This window comes from Anopheles gambiae, chromosome 2, assembly GCF_943734735.2.
Source record: "Anopheles gambiae chromosome 2, idAnoGambNW_F1_1, whole genome shotgun sequence".
Taxonomy (NCBI): domain Eukaryota; kingdom Metazoa; phylum Arthropoda; class Insecta; order Diptera; family Culicidae; genus Anopheles; species Anopheles gambiae.
This window is the reverse complement of record NC_064601.1, coordinates 22,047,654-22,061,997: the sequence shown is the minus strand read 5'-3', so window position 1 is coordinate 22,061,997 and position 14,344 is coordinate 22,047,654. Positions and strand designations below refer to the sequence as shown.

Genomic DNA, 14,344 nt, shown 5'->3' with positions numbered 1-14,344 from the left:
GAAGCGCGATCGCGTGAAAGCGCCTGCCAACCCCCACGCGAGACACACACACACACACACGGCCACACACTTGGGCAGTGGGAAGGAATGGGACGGTATAATGGGTTGGCTTGGAAAGAAAGTACGGACGGAACACCGCTGGGGCTATGGGGGTCTCACGCGGTCTCTCGCTCGCTCGCGAAGATCGGCGTCGCCTCGGCAAACGACGAACCGCGGGTGGGGGGCCCAAGCGGAGCCGGGGCGGTGGGGGGAGAATGGGTCCGTCCGGGTAGGAAAAAAGTTTTCATTAAGAGTTTGAGAAGTAGAAACAGTTCAGTCAGTATCGTGGTGTACACGGTGGAAGAAAGTAGTGTATCTGCGCGCCCTCGGTTTTTGCCGCTCAATATCTGGTGCGTGTGTGTGTGTGTGTGTAGCAAGAGAGAGAGTTGTAGTGCTGCGAGCGTGGTTAAGCAAGCGCCCGTACGGGATTTACGGTTTAGTTGGTATCGCTCTGTCCCCGGCGGCTGTAGCCTTTTGTTTTCGTTCTGCTGCGGCTCGGTTCCGTAGATACGTCTTAAGTTTTAGTACACGTTACGTTTCCCAGTCAACAAGACCCCAAAGTGAGTAACACCTCCTGTAGGCTGCAGACGCCGTTGAGGGAACAGAAACTGTTGTTGCTGCTGCTGCTGTTGTTGTTGTTGCTGGTGCTGTTGCTGTCACTGTTGCTACGGTTACGACGGTGTGGTGTTTGATTTCCGCAAAGCTTATGTGTGAACATCTCTCTTGCTCGGAGATGTTCTGTACGGAAAGGTGTGCTAATTGGACATTGGACGGGCAGCGCCCTAGTAGGCGAGAAGTAGAGCACAAACGACTGCCGCTGCGCCAAGACACGAACCTCTCTACAACACAGGGTAGGAGGAGGGTGAGAGCGCAACACAAGCGATGATGAATCTCTTCCCAGGGAAGAACCGTTCTTCAGATACCGTTTTCGATCTGTGTTTGTTGGAACAAGTGTCATTCGATGGGCAGCCTGACAGACCATGCCCCTCCCCCCCCCCCTTCACACCTGTCTCGGGAACAAGTTGGTTAAACTAGGGCGTCGTCAGCGACGGTGCAGGAAGAGCAAGAGCCCCAGGACTACTTTGATGACTCCTTGGAGAGAAGAAAAAAAACCAGATTACGGTCGGACCGAACACGCCAAACGCCAAAGCACGCACACCCATTCATCCCGTCCGGGATACATTGAAAGTGCAATTCAAAATTGGGCCCTAGATCGATGAGTAGCGCTACCCAGTAGTGGATTGGACGAAAATAGCAATCGGAAAGCTCTGAGAAGAAAAAAACCCAAAACCCACATCAAAGGGGGCCAAATCACCCCCACCCCCGACCAGGCCAAGGGTGGCTGTTGTGGTGAAGTGTGTGTGTGTATGTGTGTGTGTGTGTGCGTGTGTGTGTGTATGTGTGGGTCCCACTTCTTTTATGACCTGTTTTCCGGATTTCACCCCAACCCCTCGATGGGAGGCGGCCCCCGTGACCAGATCCGTGTGGTTGGGGCATTGTAATTTTCGGGAGATTTCGGCCTGCGGCCGGCGGTGATGATGCTGCTGCTGGTGGTGCTTGTTTTGCTGCCCGGTGATGGGGTGTGCCTTTGATCTCTCTTCCCGTGTTCGTTACTTCTTGAAAGTTATGCTCTTTTTTATCCATCACCTCCCCTTTGGCCGGGATTGGTGTTTCGGGATTTTTGGTTGCACACCACATCCGCCTGCCTCCCTGCCCCTCCAAAATGGTGGACCAGCGGGTGAGAGGAGATGCTGTTGTATCTTTCTTTATTGATTACTTCCTTTCGTTTGGTTTTGGGCCGCATGCAAGGCGTATGGCCCCCGGGGGGTGGGAGAAATGTGTTGGACCCAGATTCGAATAGGATTGATGGAGGTGTTCGCCCTCCACCCAGCGTGTTCCTTTGCGATATGGTGTGTAAATGTGTGTGACTGTGTGGTTTGTGCTTGTGCGTGTTCGGAATGAGCAGCCGGATGAGAGGGGTAGAAGGGTTTGATCGAATGCAAATTCATGCTTGCGCCTCCTGCAGCAGGGGCCCGCTTCCCGGTGCTGCTGACGTCTGTGCCTGCGCTGCTCAGTCAAACAGACAGGGCCAGAGCGAAAGAGAGAGAGAGAGAGAAGGAAAGGCCGGAAGAGGTGGATACGGTTGGCGGGGCCCGGCTGGCGGCGTATGTCGAACAGATAACGGTTCCAAATTGAGGAAAGAATCAATATTAATTATTATGCTGCTTTTGACCTAGAAATTCCTATCCGGTCCGGCAATCCGTCGGCCCAGCACTACTGACTGCTAGGCGGAAACCGTCGATCGTCGAACGGTTTGATGTCGGCTACTGGCAAGTAGCCCAGTGGCCCGTCTTCCGACGACATTTTTTTGGGATGGCTTGTTAAAATTTCGCCAGATAAGAACAGTTGCCAGCAAAAGCGGGACACCTGTTTTTTGGTAAATTTCTGCGTGTTAAAGATGCCGCACAGGGAAAGGGATTGTAGGGATTTGCAGGGATTGCAATTAAAATACTTTGAACGTTTAGTAATGCTAAGTGCTTTGATATTTACAGCCAAAGATGTATTAACTCAATCAACCAAACCTTCCCGTTTTGAATTTTAATTCCACTAACAGAGGTCTCCGACAAGTTTCCGAATATATCTAACGATTTTTGCCCCCAACAGAACAGCGCAATCAAAAAACGGTGCTCATCAATGATGGCAGGATGTTGTGAAGGGGGCAGCTTATTTGCTGCGAGCACCACGGCATTCCATGCTCCCCCTTTGCCCGGTAGCTCTTGGGACCTCCTTACCCCGCACGATTGAACGAGCGCAGTCACACACACACACACACACACACGTCCACACTGACGTCGGGGTAGTCGGGGGAAACTTTCTCTTTTCTTTTATCACTTTCATTTCGAAACGGCGGTGGACGCGCCGCGCGAGCCTTTTGAATGAGCTCATCTCACCCCGAAAGAGAAACCGCCCCCCTGGGTGCGTGTGTTATTTTGTTTAATAAGAAAAGGCGCACACACACACGCACGAGAAATCCACTGAACGTCTGTCCATTTGTCTTTAGAGGTCGAGATTGGTAAAAAGTGAAAAGCCCGGGTCTAAAGATCCTGTCCTGCCCGATGAATAAGAGCGGAAGGTTCGTCGTCTGTCGCGCCCGTTGAAGTCTTTTGTGCGTATCGCGCGGCGGGAACGGACGATTTGATCGCTTCTTTACCACGGCATGGCTATTCCGGTGGACATTCAAGTGGGTTCGCGTGACACAAACCACACGGACACAAGGCTTTTCAAGGTTGCTTTGGAAAAGGCGGTTTGGCGTAAAGCATTCGCCCCGTTCGGCGGTGGCGGTGGTGGTGGTGGAAGAGCGTACGCGCACCGGCGGGAAATTGGAGCGCGAATGTTTTCCCGACTGGGGAGAGCGCTCTCCCAATTGACCGCGTCTAATCGCGGGCAATTGGTACACGATTAGCATACTTTCCTCGGAATCGGGCCTCGGGGCTGTCCATATTTAAATATGGAGATGAGGCTTCACCCCGCTTACTAGATTGATGGTGCCTCGCGCTTACGGGGGGGAGAAGGAAAGCTTCCATATTCCACCGAGGCGCACAAACCGGAGACTGCGAACACAAAGTAGGCCACTGTGATGATGGGGAAGGGCATGTGGCGAGCGAGCGCTTTGCTTTTTCCATTGATTTCTCTATCTGTTGGAATTATCTCGAATTTCGTATTCCTCTCTTTAATGTGCTTCCCCCCAGCCCCACCCTCCCCTCACCGCTTCGGTTTCGGTCCGGTGTATTGGGGTTTGCACGATCGATTCGATCGTTCCAAAATCAATGTCGGCTTCAGGAACACGGATTTTGTGGGGCGATTGAAATTTTATGTTCCTTCATAGATTGAGATCGTATCACACTCGTTTCACGCATTTGATGCGTTGCGTATGCTGCGTAAATAAGGGGGGGGTGGAGAGGATAAGAAAAAGATAAAAAAAACTAGTCAAAAGAAGCGGAAGCAGCGGGCGAAAGTTGCTCAAAATTAATGTTTGGTAAAGATTGTTTTCCCTGACCCGTGCGGACTCCGCACCGCGAAACCGGTCCGATTAGGGTTGTGGCTTCTATTTCGATAATCTTGTTTTATGTGTTTTTTTTATTTTTCTCGCTCTCTTTCTTTTCGCTTCTACATCTTCCACTTCTCGCTTCTTCTTTTTAATGCCTTTGACCACACGCACAACGCACAAGGTCTCGGCAAAGGTGGTTGGAGAAAGTTGATTGAACCATAATCAAGGTAACCTGTTTGAACTTTCCATTTCTTCAAATGCGACCACCAATGTACGTGTGTGCGTGTGTGAGAGAGAGAGAGAGCTAAATTCTATGCAATCGAGTTGAATAAACTTATAACTTAGTAGGGACCCTGGAGGGACACCCTGCCTGTCAGATACGCGGAGTCATCAGTTCGAATTTTAGGAACTAACCGAACTGCCAAACCCAGTTTTTTTTAAAACAGCACTAATGGATTTTAATGTTTTTTAATGTAGCTCGTTTTGGGAAAGGTACTGTAAAATCGAACAGAACAGTTTATGACACACACTGACAAACATCCGGTGGAAGGCAGTGAGGAGTTGCTTGAGAGGGAGAAACAGGTTTGAGATTTCGTATTCTCACCCACATTTTTCGATTGGGTGGACCAGGATGAGAAAGGAATTTCAAAAACCAATCTCCAGCGAGAGAGAGAAAGAGCAAGAGGGCTAATTAAGGGTGTAATAAAGGGCACCTCTTAAGACCTCTCGATACAAAATAGAGGAACAAAACTTTCAGTCATCGCTTTTTTGCTTTTTTTTTTTGATTGGTCAAGTTAAGTATGTATGATGGTTGGTCCAAGGTAGCCTCAAAAAGACAGAGAGAAGAGAGAGAGAGCGAAATAGAAAGTTCACTTTCAGCCACCTGTTGCGTTGGCTCCTGTTCCTCCTGATTGGAAGAGTGAAATCGTCTCCACACTTCGGTTCCACAGCAAAACATCGACCCGTCGTCGATTAATGATTCGGTCGATGACCCGTTCTCCATTCCCACGCGGCCAACCACCGAAAGCGCTCAACCACCTCTTCAAGGAGAGGATAGGAGAGGCAATATTTCACCCCCTTTTTAAGGGATGTGGGAATCGTGGGGCGTAGTAGTGGCGGGGGAGGTTTATGATGAATGCATAATTAGCATACAACTCTCTACGCGGCCGGTGTGGCTCACCCAGTAACACCGTTTTGCGCGGTGTTCACGCAGAAAGAAAGTTTGTGCAGAAATCGGGTTGCGCAGTGGGCGAAGGTGAAGAAGGCGAGGCGATAGCGATAGTGGCAGTGTAGTACAGCAATAGCAACAACGAGGAGCAACATTCATCAGCTGTAGTAGGCATTGAGTTGATGCGCACAGCAACTCAAATTTAGCGCGATTATTGTTGTACGCGGGGGGGTAGCAGTAGCAGTATGTTAGATTTTGTTGTTTTTTATTTACTAATTTTGAGGGTTTTTCTTCCCCACTCTTGCAGAACATATAAAAATGAAAGTCACATTCCTGTTGGAGCTATTACTAATTCTGATCATCATCGCATTTGCTGCCTCCAAACCGGTCAGCGATGGTAAGTGATGACCCGACCCTCTTCGAAGGGGGGGGGGGAGAGAGATCTTTGCATCTGATGCTCGCCTTCAGTGGCTAACACCAGTTTATTGCTCCCTTTGCCAGAGGGACGAAATGCACACAAAGGCACGCTCATCTCGCGACAGGCGGCCGAAGATCTGGCTGGAGCAGTAGCACCGGTTGATGGCGCACCAGTGGTTCCCGTTGCCCCGGCTGCCGGCGGTGATGACGACGACGACGATGACGACGATTCCGATGAGTTCGATCTCGGCGACGACGACGATTCGGCCGAAGACGACGATGACGATGCGGACGACGATGATGACGACGAGGAAGACATCATCGGTAAGTGTAGTTCGGCGGTGTTGAGCGATTAGGTGCACGGCCGCTTACCCCGTTTTTTTTGTGTGCCGCTCGCCCGAACAGGATCGGTCGAGGATGAGATCGACGACGATGACGACGATGATGATGATGACGATGATGATGAGGTAGCGGCACCGGTGGCCCCGGCGGCGGTTGTCGACCAGCAGAAGCAGACGGCCAACCAGGTGGCACCGGCGGCTGCGGCGGCCGCTGCTGAGGACGACGATGACGACGATGATGACGATGATGAGGAGGACGATGCGCTGTCTTTTTTTGGTGATGACCTCCTAGGCGCCTTCGACGATGACGACGACGATGACGACGATGATGACGATGATGATGACGACGATGAGGATACGGTTGCCGCCGTCCAGCCCGCCGTCCAGGCCGCCGCCGCCGTCGCCCAGCCCGTCGCCCAGGCCGCCGCCGAACCGGTGGCCCAGGTCGCTGCCGCCGCCCCGGCCGCCGCCAAGAAGACGAAGAAGAAGGTGGCCGCCCAGAACACGCAGGCCCTGCTGGATCTGGCCGATGCGGCCGCGGCCCAGAACGAGGTGGACAGCAGCGCGGTGAAGAAGCCGGCCGAGGAGCTGGACGTGAACAGCGAGGTGAACAAGATTGCGGAATCGCTCACCAGCCAGGGAGGCGCAGGGGACAGCGCGACCGAGCCGGCGGTCGAGGAGGACGGAGAGGAGGAGGAGTACGACGAGGACTCGCCAGAAAAGGTACAAACTCAAAACACGAATAACAATAAAGTTGACGTTGTTGCGAACGCTCCAGCTCAGCCCGTAACCGTGACGAAACCGGAGAAGAAACCGGCGACCGGAGACGATGACGACTACCTGTCCGCCCTGGTCGGCGACGATGACGATGACGACGACGACGACGATGACGATGACAGCGAGGAGACGCCAGCCGGCGCAGCGGCAGCAGCCGCCACCGGCCAGAAGGAGGACCAGCAGCAGCAGCAGGCGGCCGCGGAAGCGGACGATGACGCGGAAGACGACGATGACGACGATGACGATGACGACAGCGACGAGCTGATCGACGAGAGCGCGGTGGAGGACATTGCCGAGTCGGACGTGTGAGTTGATCCGCTGGCCGGGCGTGTCCCATCAGCGCCCCACTAGCGCCCACCAGCCCAGCCCCACCCCGCTCAACCCGACTCCAGCAACACAGCCGTGCCGATATGCCGAAGGAAGTAGAAGGCGATAAGAACACCCAAGCATGAAGCACTCCTTCCCCTCGCGCGAGAAACTCATGGTGGATAATAGGTGAGAATGGGGGAAACAGTTATTGTGGCACAAAGGGGGGATGATGGGGTGGTGGGGTGGTTAGTGGGGGTTAGTATGGCAGCGCAATGGCCACGCCTGGCGTGTATGGGCCGGTGAAGCAAACCAAACTGTAAAGAATGACGACGATTGTCCTGATGCGATATTCCCTGGATGCGATCACAACTATCCTCCCAGCTACCTCCCCCCATCCGTCAAAACCCGCCCCCAAACTGCCCCACTCCAACACAGCCCCAGCCAGTCATACGTAAAGAGACTTTGCTTTTCCCACCAAAACCCACCAAACTACGCGTCCCCCCATCCCCCTCATCGTATGCTGGAAGAAGAAGTATAGGGGGAGCGGAGATTCGTTCGCGTGCAACTTCATCTGCACACGCTACTGGTGCAACGACTCATGCTGCTTCAGTGCGCGCTAGAGAGAAAAATGACCCTAAGCCCCTAACACTTCGATGCGAATCCCTCATGCATGTCCGTTTGTGCCTCGTTCAAGGAGGTTCAAGAGCAAGAGAGAGAGAAAGAGAGCGTAAGAAAATCAGATAGATAGATAGAGCATTAGAGCATAGAGAAGACGCACGCGTACCCGTACCCTACACGGCAACGGACCACAACACCGACGCTGCCGATACTAATCGGGCACAATCGACGCCGACAGACCCCGATTTGGAAGCCGTGTTTGATGGAACAACCCCCCTCCAATGGGGAAACTGGGGAAAAGGCCGGGCAACTACCACCACCACAGACGACGCGGACGTAAACGAGAAGCAAGGAAAACCCCGAACACACACTGACTAGGAGTTTTAAGATAATTTATTTATTTATTTAAATTATTTATTTATTTAATTTATTCGTACGGATGTGTACAACAATCAAAGGACAACACAACACCACAGAGACTTTAACTACTGCTAAAACCATCTCTACCACCCAACTGCTAACACAAACACGCTGTGGGCTGCAAAAGAAAAAAAAAAACACTGCTGGAACTCTTTTTTTGCGTGTGAACCAAAAGAAAGTGATAGCCGCAGACATTGCTCAACAGTAGAACACGTACACATACACGACCACATGTAACACAAGTACGAAAGGACTCAAATAAAGAAGAAACGAACAAAACGGACGCGAGAGATTGTAAAAACAAAGCACCCAACACACTCCTCCCGTCCTTCTTGCGGTGGGCGTGTGCGAGTATCGAGTTTTTTTTTAGTATCGTCGTCCGAATCATGTGGCCCCAGGGGTCCAGGGATTTCACGTGCTCGTGTTGTCCTGCTCCTCCTCCTCGGAGTCCGAGTTGGGCGCAAAGAGTTGGCTACAGCCGGGCTGAAAGGCGGGATTGAACGTTGGCTCGAAGCAACGGCGGAAGATGTGGCGCAGCTTGGCCTGCTTTCGCTTTCGCTCCTCAATCACGTCCGGTGACTCGGGGACACTATCGTCGGCCGGTTTTGCCTGCCTGCGCCCATCGCCCGGTGTCGTCGCTGGTTCATGCTGGGGTGGTGAACTTTCCGCCTGGGGTCGTTTGCGGGAAAACATGGAATCGGTGCTCCGTACGGCGGACAGATTGCTGGTGGCCTGTTCGATCCGTGGCTGCGACGCTGGTCGGTTGTTTCCCGGGATGGAAAATGAATCATCCGTCAGGGTAGGTATCGAGTCGAGCCGGTCGAGCGGCTGTGCGTTTGTAGTTTGCTGTGGAAAGTTTAAGCCCTCGAGGAAGGGAAGATTTTCCGTGTTCTTTTCCAGCCCGAACAGCGCCTCGGAGGAAGGTGCACCAGCGGGGGAGGCACTTGGTGCGACCGCACTTAACCGTGATGGTCGCAGCAGGCGTACCGAGCTCTCTTCCGCGGGTCGATGCGTACGTTCGCTGCGTATTACCGCATTGCCGTCCGTTTCGTTGCGTAGCACACTGTTGTCACGGTGTGGCGTTGGATTCGGTTGGGAAACGACGTTCTGCGACGATCGATCCCGCTGGGCGTGAGCATGCGATGCGGCCGTGTTGCCACCATCGCTGGTAATGTCTTCGGTTAGGTACGTGTTGATTGCTTCACTGTCCATAGCAACGGAGCGGTTGGACGCGTTGCGATCGATCCCTTTTCGCCGATGGGCCCGACGGCTGGTCAGCTGGGCGGAGGGTTTCATCGTGCCCATGATGAACTTGGCATGCACCACCTCGCCCTTGCTCATCTCCAGCATGAGCGGTGAGCCGGGCGCGGAAAAGCTCATGCGCACGTTCAGCTTGTTCAGTGCGGCAAACATCGTGATCGCTTTGAACTCTTTGTAGCAAAAGATAAGGTTCGCCTTGCCGGCCAGCTGGTACGCCTGGAAGGCGGACGAATCGATCGAGAGCGTCGAGCGGAGCGTGGAACGATCGGCCTGCTCGTTGTCGACGTAGTTGGAGACGATCGTTTTGTCCTCGTTCAGGTCGAACGAAATTTCATCGACCGAGTGGTACAGATGCACCAGGATGTTGCTGAACACTTTGTGATTGCCGACGATTTCGCTCGGGAACGTTTGGGACAGATTGAGCGAGTTGATGTGTTCGCTTTCCAGGAGAAAGATTTTGTGCGTCTTCAGCACGTCCGACTTGCAGCGGAACTGGAATATGATCTTCGATTGGTTCACCTCCAGCCAAATTTTGCACGTTTGTATCTAAAAACAGAAACGTCGATTAAGTGAAGTCACACGTGTAACGCATGGTCCACAACAATGGTCCTTACCGTGGCGAGGCTCTTGAAAATCTTCAGTATTGGTTTGACCGATATCTTGCAGCAGTTTTCATCCGGCGTGTCCGAGCTGCCCTGCTGGAAGCTGATGAAAAAGTCGCGCCGAAACTGTACGACCGCGTACGCCGTGTTGGTGGAGTTGATCGTTTTCAGATCGAGCCCGTCCGGGGTGGCCTCGAAGTACAGCTCGTTGCCGATTTTGGAGAAGCAGTTGACAGCACGTGCCAGCACTGGGGAAAAAATGGGCGCTTATCAGAATCACAAAACAACAAAAGTCCAAGAAAATGGCATACTTTTCACGTTAGCACCGGGTAGAACGAAATTCATCGTTAGTTATTTCACCAGCAACAGAAAGAAAGCACGAGAAAGAACCGCCAAGGTTTTGCGAAACCAAAACAAACAAACTGCCGGGAAGTTTGACAACCGAATGCCGGCGTTCTGTCAACGTGTTTATACTGCTACTGCGGTTGAGTTGGGCTTGAAATTCACTTCAAATCACTTGACAGGAATTGGGAGAACATTTCAACAACAATTGGAAGTGATAAGAAGCCGCCAGCAGCTGGGGTGATAGATAAAACTCAATTGTAAGTGAATAATTGTCCAATTATCTGGCTGCTTTGGAGCAAACAATACATTTGATCTATCATCCAGACATCGTGATATCAACCGCTCTGCTCCGTGCCTTACTTCTGCAATGGATTTCACCGGCAAAGTGGTGCTGATTACGGGAGCCTCGTCCGGCATTGGCGAGGGTACGGCCATCTATTTTGCCAAGTTTGGAGCGTCCCTCGCACTTACGGGACGCAACGAGGCCAACCTGAAGAAGGTGGGCGATGCGTGTGAAGCGCAGTCCAAGAGCAAGCCGCTCCTGATCGTCGCCGACGTGACCAAGGAGGAGGACAACAAGCGCGTGCTGGACGAGATCGTGGCCAAGTACGGCAAGCTGGACGTGCTGGTCAACAATGCGGGCATTCTGGGCAACGGGTCGATCGAAAACACGAGCCTGCAGCAGTACGATGAGCTGATGAACACGAACGTGCGCGGTGTGTACCACCTGACCATGCTGGCCGTGCCGCTGCTGATCGAAACCAAGGGCAACATCGTGAATCTGTCGAGCGTGGCTGGCAATCGTTCGTTTCCGGGCATTTTGGCGTACAGCATGTCGAAGGCGGCGATCGATCAGTTCACGCGCTGTACCGCCCTGGAGCTGGCACCGAAGCAGGTGCGCGTGAATGCCGTCAATCCGGGTAAGTGGTAATTGCCGGTGGTCCGGGTTGGGCTAATTGGGCTAATGTGTCTCCTTTTCTCTTTCCTCTTTCCAGGTGTCATCATTACGGACATTCACAAGCGCGGTGGAATGGATGAGGAATCGTACGCCGCTTTTCTGAAGAAGTGCGAACAAACCCACGCACTGGGACGCCCGGGCGTGGCCGAGGAAGTCGCTTCCACGATCGCCTTTTTGGCGTCGGACGGTGCCAGCTTCATTACCGGCGTGACGCTCAACGTGGACGGTGGAAGACACGCCATGTGCCCTCGGTAAAGTGCGGCGTGCTGCGTTTCTCCATTCAAAAAACGGATCAAACAAAAACGCATTTCATACATTTATATATTTTCGAACAATTTTATTCGAAGTAAAACACTTTAACGAACCACTTTAATAATGAGAATGCCTTCTTTGTTTAAACCCTAACTCTCGCCCTAAACGCCTTAACGAGGGCACATTGCATGGCGACCACCGTCGATCGGCAGGCTGGCACCGGTAATAAACGATGCCGCGTCGCTCGCCAGAAACACGATCGCATCGGCCACCTCCGACGCCTGGCCCGGCCGGCCCATGGCGTGGGTGTTTTTCGAGTGCTCCAAAAACTTGGCGTACGTCTGCTCGTCCATGCCGCCGCGTTTGTGCAGATTGGTCACCGTCACGCCCGGATTGACGCAGTTCACCCGCACACCCTTGGCCGCCAGCTCGAGCGCAACGCAGCGCGTGAACTGATCGACGGCCATCTTCGAGATATTGTACGCCAGCACGCCCGGGAACGAGCGGATCCCGTTCACGCTGGACACGTTCACCACGTTGCCCTGCGACTGCAGCAGATGCGGCACGGCCAGCATCGTCAGATGGTACACCGCCCGGATGTTGGTGTTCATCACCCGATCGTACTGCTCCAGGCTGGTCGTTTCGATCGTGCCCGTTTCGATGATACCCGCATTGTTAACGAGCACATCCAGCTTGCCGTACTTCTCGATCGTCGCCTTCAGCACGCGCTCCGTATCGGCCTCCTTGGAGATGTCGCCGGCCACCACGAACGGTGACCCGCCGCACTGGCTGGCCACCTCGTTCAGGTTGTCCAGCTTGCGCCCGGTCAGTGCGAGAGAGGCACCGAGCTGGGAGAACTTGAGCGCGGTCGCAGCACCGATGCCGCTGCTAGCGCCCGTGATGAGAATCACCTTACCGGCCAGATTCATGGCTACGGGAGACGGGAGCGTTCTATTATGATCGTTATGTAATGCCAACTCGAACACAACAATGTAGTTGTTGTTGTGGTTGTCGGTGCTGTTCCGGACCGTTCAGCTGCACTTGGTAACGGTAATAAACTCATCCAAGCAGGCAGCGCAACGTACACACAACAGCCTGGTGGGGACCAAGCGCGATAAGATTTGATGAAGGTGCCTGTACACGAGCGCAATGCGCGAAAGGGAAATCACGTTTTTTTGGGCGTGTTAAGCATATAACGCTTTCTTTTGATTGCTTAAAAATACTTTTTAAAAAATTGCGTAATTCATCAACCATTTTGTTGGTTTTAATGCTTTTACAAACACTCAGCAAATTGAATTATCACTATCAACCGAGCAGTGGTAGTAGTGGTGACACATTTGTACGAAAGGCGAAATAAGCGAAATGAAATTATGCTCATTATTCACTCCCCACTTCCTGCAAAGGACAGGAAGGCGCGCTCTGTGGACAAATCGTTCCTTTCGCTGAACGTTTCCGTGCTGCTTTTTTTCTTCTTTACCGCCTTTCATTGCATTTTGATGACCACATTTGCAGAATTTAATGACCGTTGTGGTTGGCAAATGAAAAATGTCCACCGCATACAATGGCGGGACGGGCGCATGATGCATTGCCCCTTCCCGGCCAAAAATGAGCCACAATTTCGACGCTGTGTGAAAGTGTAATTATGCAAAACTTTTGAAAATTTGAAGTGTGTGTTCCTGGGAGATGTAAGAAAAGGCCCACAAAATGAACACTTATCACTGGTGGAAATCCTCCTCGAGCTACAAACTGATACTTTGTTGCCAATGATATTTTTTGTTTCCACTTTCCACTCATCCAAATCTTTGCACTCTGATCACGCGTAAAGCCCCGGCTACGAAAGGGACAACACACTAAGAATCAACAAACAACAGCATTACCAACCGACAAGCTCCTTTTGCGTGTGTGCGGTTCGTTGCGCATCCAGTGGCGTTTGTAGCACGTGTGCGTTGCCAATCAAGTTGATCGTGCACTCTGTTCGGAATGCCAACTTTTCACTTAAACTCCTGCTTTCAGTCCTGTACATTCCTGTCCTGTGTGCGTTCGGAACAACTACGAAAAAAACAACCCCAGAAAGCAAGAAGCTGTGCCCCAAAATCCCGCCGGATTTAGGAGCCAGCAGCAATCCCCTTGGCTTGGTTTGGTCTTCCCGTTCGGTCAGTTCTGCCAGTCATACCATGGGGGAGGCAATGGCATGATTTGCACCAATTCACAAAGTTTTCCCTTCTTTTCGTGTAGCTTTTACCTCATCCCCATTTTACCGGTTCAGCGTTCCGTGCCGAGTTTTAACAAGTCTGTTTGTCGAAGTTTTTATTATATTTCCTTCCCCCAAATTGAGAAACACAAACGCGTGGCGGGCAGGGCGCGGCCAGGGTTTGGAAGGGTGGCAGATAAGTGTGTTGAGCTTTCGGATTAGGAGTGGTTAAAAAGGGCTTCGGTTGGAAACTGTGGGTTAATGTTTAAAGTAAATAAAACAAATTGTTTGTTCTTGTTTTAGCTTTCTCTCTTTGAGGACGCTTTGATCACCTGGCGAGTAGGTGGCAGATGTTCGCCTGCCGAACTGTTAGTCTATTCCGAAAAAAACAATCCATAACCTGTGATTGAGATAACAATTGTAGCCAATTATCAAATTACGGAGGATGTTCTGTGCTGCCATCCAATTCGAAATGTAGAAAGTTAAGCATAAAGTCCATGTTAACAGCCAAAAGTTTTAAAAGCACGGTCCGTGTGGATTGGATTGCTTGATAATTAACCAATTCTGAATCACAAAAAGGTTTAAAGTTAAAAAAGCAT

General features: G+C 52.0%; 4 protein-coding genes across 7 annotated transcripts; 2 read left to right on the top strand and 2 right to left on the bottom strand.

The window, feature by feature from the left end:
* Window positions 1-291: 291 nt before the first annotated feature.
* On the top strand, window positions 292-8,442 carry LOC11175836 (coiled-coil domain-containing protein 1). Of its 3 annotated transcripts, XM_061651011.1 has the most exons (5): window positions 311-599; window positions 5,563-5,652; window positions 5,757-5,996; window positions 6,078-6,736; window positions 6,797-8,442. In XM_061651011.1, exons 2-5 carry the CDS (start codon window positions 5,574-5,576, stop codon window positions 7,097-7,099), a joined length of 1,281 nt encoding a protein of 426 aa, XP_061506995.1. In that variant the 5' UTR covers window positions 311-599; window positions 5,563-5,573; the 3' UTR covers window positions 7,100-8,442. The 3 variants fall into 3 exon arrangements, with proteins under 3 accessions (XP_061506994.1, XP_061506995.1, XP_003436145.2); XM_061651010.1 differs by having other exon boundaries at window positions 292-389; window positions 6,078-8,442; XM_003436097.2 differs by having other exon boundaries at window positions 6,078-8,442.
* Window positions 8,177-10,608, bottom strand: LOC1273439 (cell cycle checkpoint control protein RAD9B). Its single transcript, XM_312415.6, has 3 exons — window positions 10,311-10,608; window positions 10,012-10,247; window positions 8,177-9,943 (listed from the first exon to the last, which is right to left on the bottom strand). The coding sequence occupies exons 1-3, from the start codon at window positions 10,342-10,344 to the stop codon at window positions 8,549-8,551; spliced, it is 1,665 nt and encodes a 554-aa protein (XP_312415.6). The 5' UTR covers window positions 10,345-10,608; the 3' UTR covers window positions 8,177-8,548.
* Window positions 10,493-11,675, top strand: LOC1273440 (3-oxoacyl-[acyl-carrier-protein] reductase FabG). 2 transcript variants are annotated; one of them, XM_312416.6, is made up of 3 exons: window positions 10,493-10,601; window positions 10,669-11,264; window positions 11,340-11,675. In XM_312416.6, exons 2-3 carry the CDS (start codon window positions 10,712-10,714, stop codon window positions 11,555-11,557), a joined length of 771 nt encoding a protein of 256 aa, XP_312416.4. In that variant the 5' UTR covers window positions 10,493-10,601; window positions 10,669-10,711; the 3' UTR covers window positions 11,558-11,675. The 2 variants fall into 2 exon arrangements, with proteins under 2 accessions (XP_312416.4, XP_003436144.1); XM_003436096.2 differs by having other exon boundaries at window positions 10,523-11,264.
* LOC1273441 (3-oxoacyl-[acyl-carrier-protein] reductase FabG) lies at window positions 11,610-12,671 on the bottom strand. The gene has a single exon (XM_312417.6). It carries the CDS (start codon window positions 12,481-12,483, stop codon window positions 11,725-11,727), a length of 759 nt encoding a protein of 252 aa, XP_312417.6. The 5' UTR covers window positions 12,484-12,671; the 3' UTR covers window positions 11,610-11,724.
* Window positions 12,672-14,344: the final 1,673 nt, after the last annotated feature.

What these genes read in the sequence shown, in the direction of transcription:
- LOC11175836 (XM_061651010.1), top strand. Translation starts at nt 5,574, where the DNA reads ATGAAAGTCACATTCCTGTTGGAGCTATTACTAATTCTGATCATCATC. An exon ending in CTCCAAACCGGTCAGCGATG is followed by an intron (nt 5,653 to 5,756) that starts GTAAGTGATGAC and finishes TCCCTTTGCCAG; the next exon opens with AGGGACGAAATGCACACAAA. An exon ending in CGACGAGGAAGACATCATCG is followed by an intron (nt 5,997 to 6,077) that starts GTAAGTGTAGTT and finishes TCGCCCGAACAG; the next exon opens with GATCGGTCGAGGATGAGATC.
- LOC1273439 (XM_312415.6), bottom strand. Translation starts at nt 10,344, where the DNA reads ATGAATTTCGTTCTACCCGGTGCTAACGTGAAAA. An exon ending in ACCCGGTGCTAACGTGAAAA is followed by an intron (nt 10,248 to 10,310) that starts GTATGCCATTTT and finishes TTTTTTCCCCAG; the next exon opens with TGCTGGCACGTGCTGTCAAC. An exon ending in TTTTCAAGAGCCTCGCCACG is followed by an intron (nt 9,944 to 10,011) that starts GTAAGGACCATT and finishes TTCTGTTTTTAG; the next exon opens with ATACAAACGTGCAAAATTTG.
- LOC1273440 (XM_312416.6), top strand. Translation starts at nt 10,712, where the DNA reads ATGGATTTCACCGGCAAAGTGGTGCTGATTACGGGAGCCTCGTCCGGC. An exon ending in CGTGAATGCCGTCAATCCGG is followed by an intron (nt 11,265 to 11,339) that starts GTAAGTGGTAAT and finishes TCCTCTTTCCAG; the next exon opens with GTGTCATCATTACGGACATT.
- LOC1273441 (XM_312417.6), bottom strand. Translation starts at nt 12,483, where the DNA reads ATGAATCTGGCCGGTAAGGTGATTCTCATCACGGGCGCTAGCAGCGGC.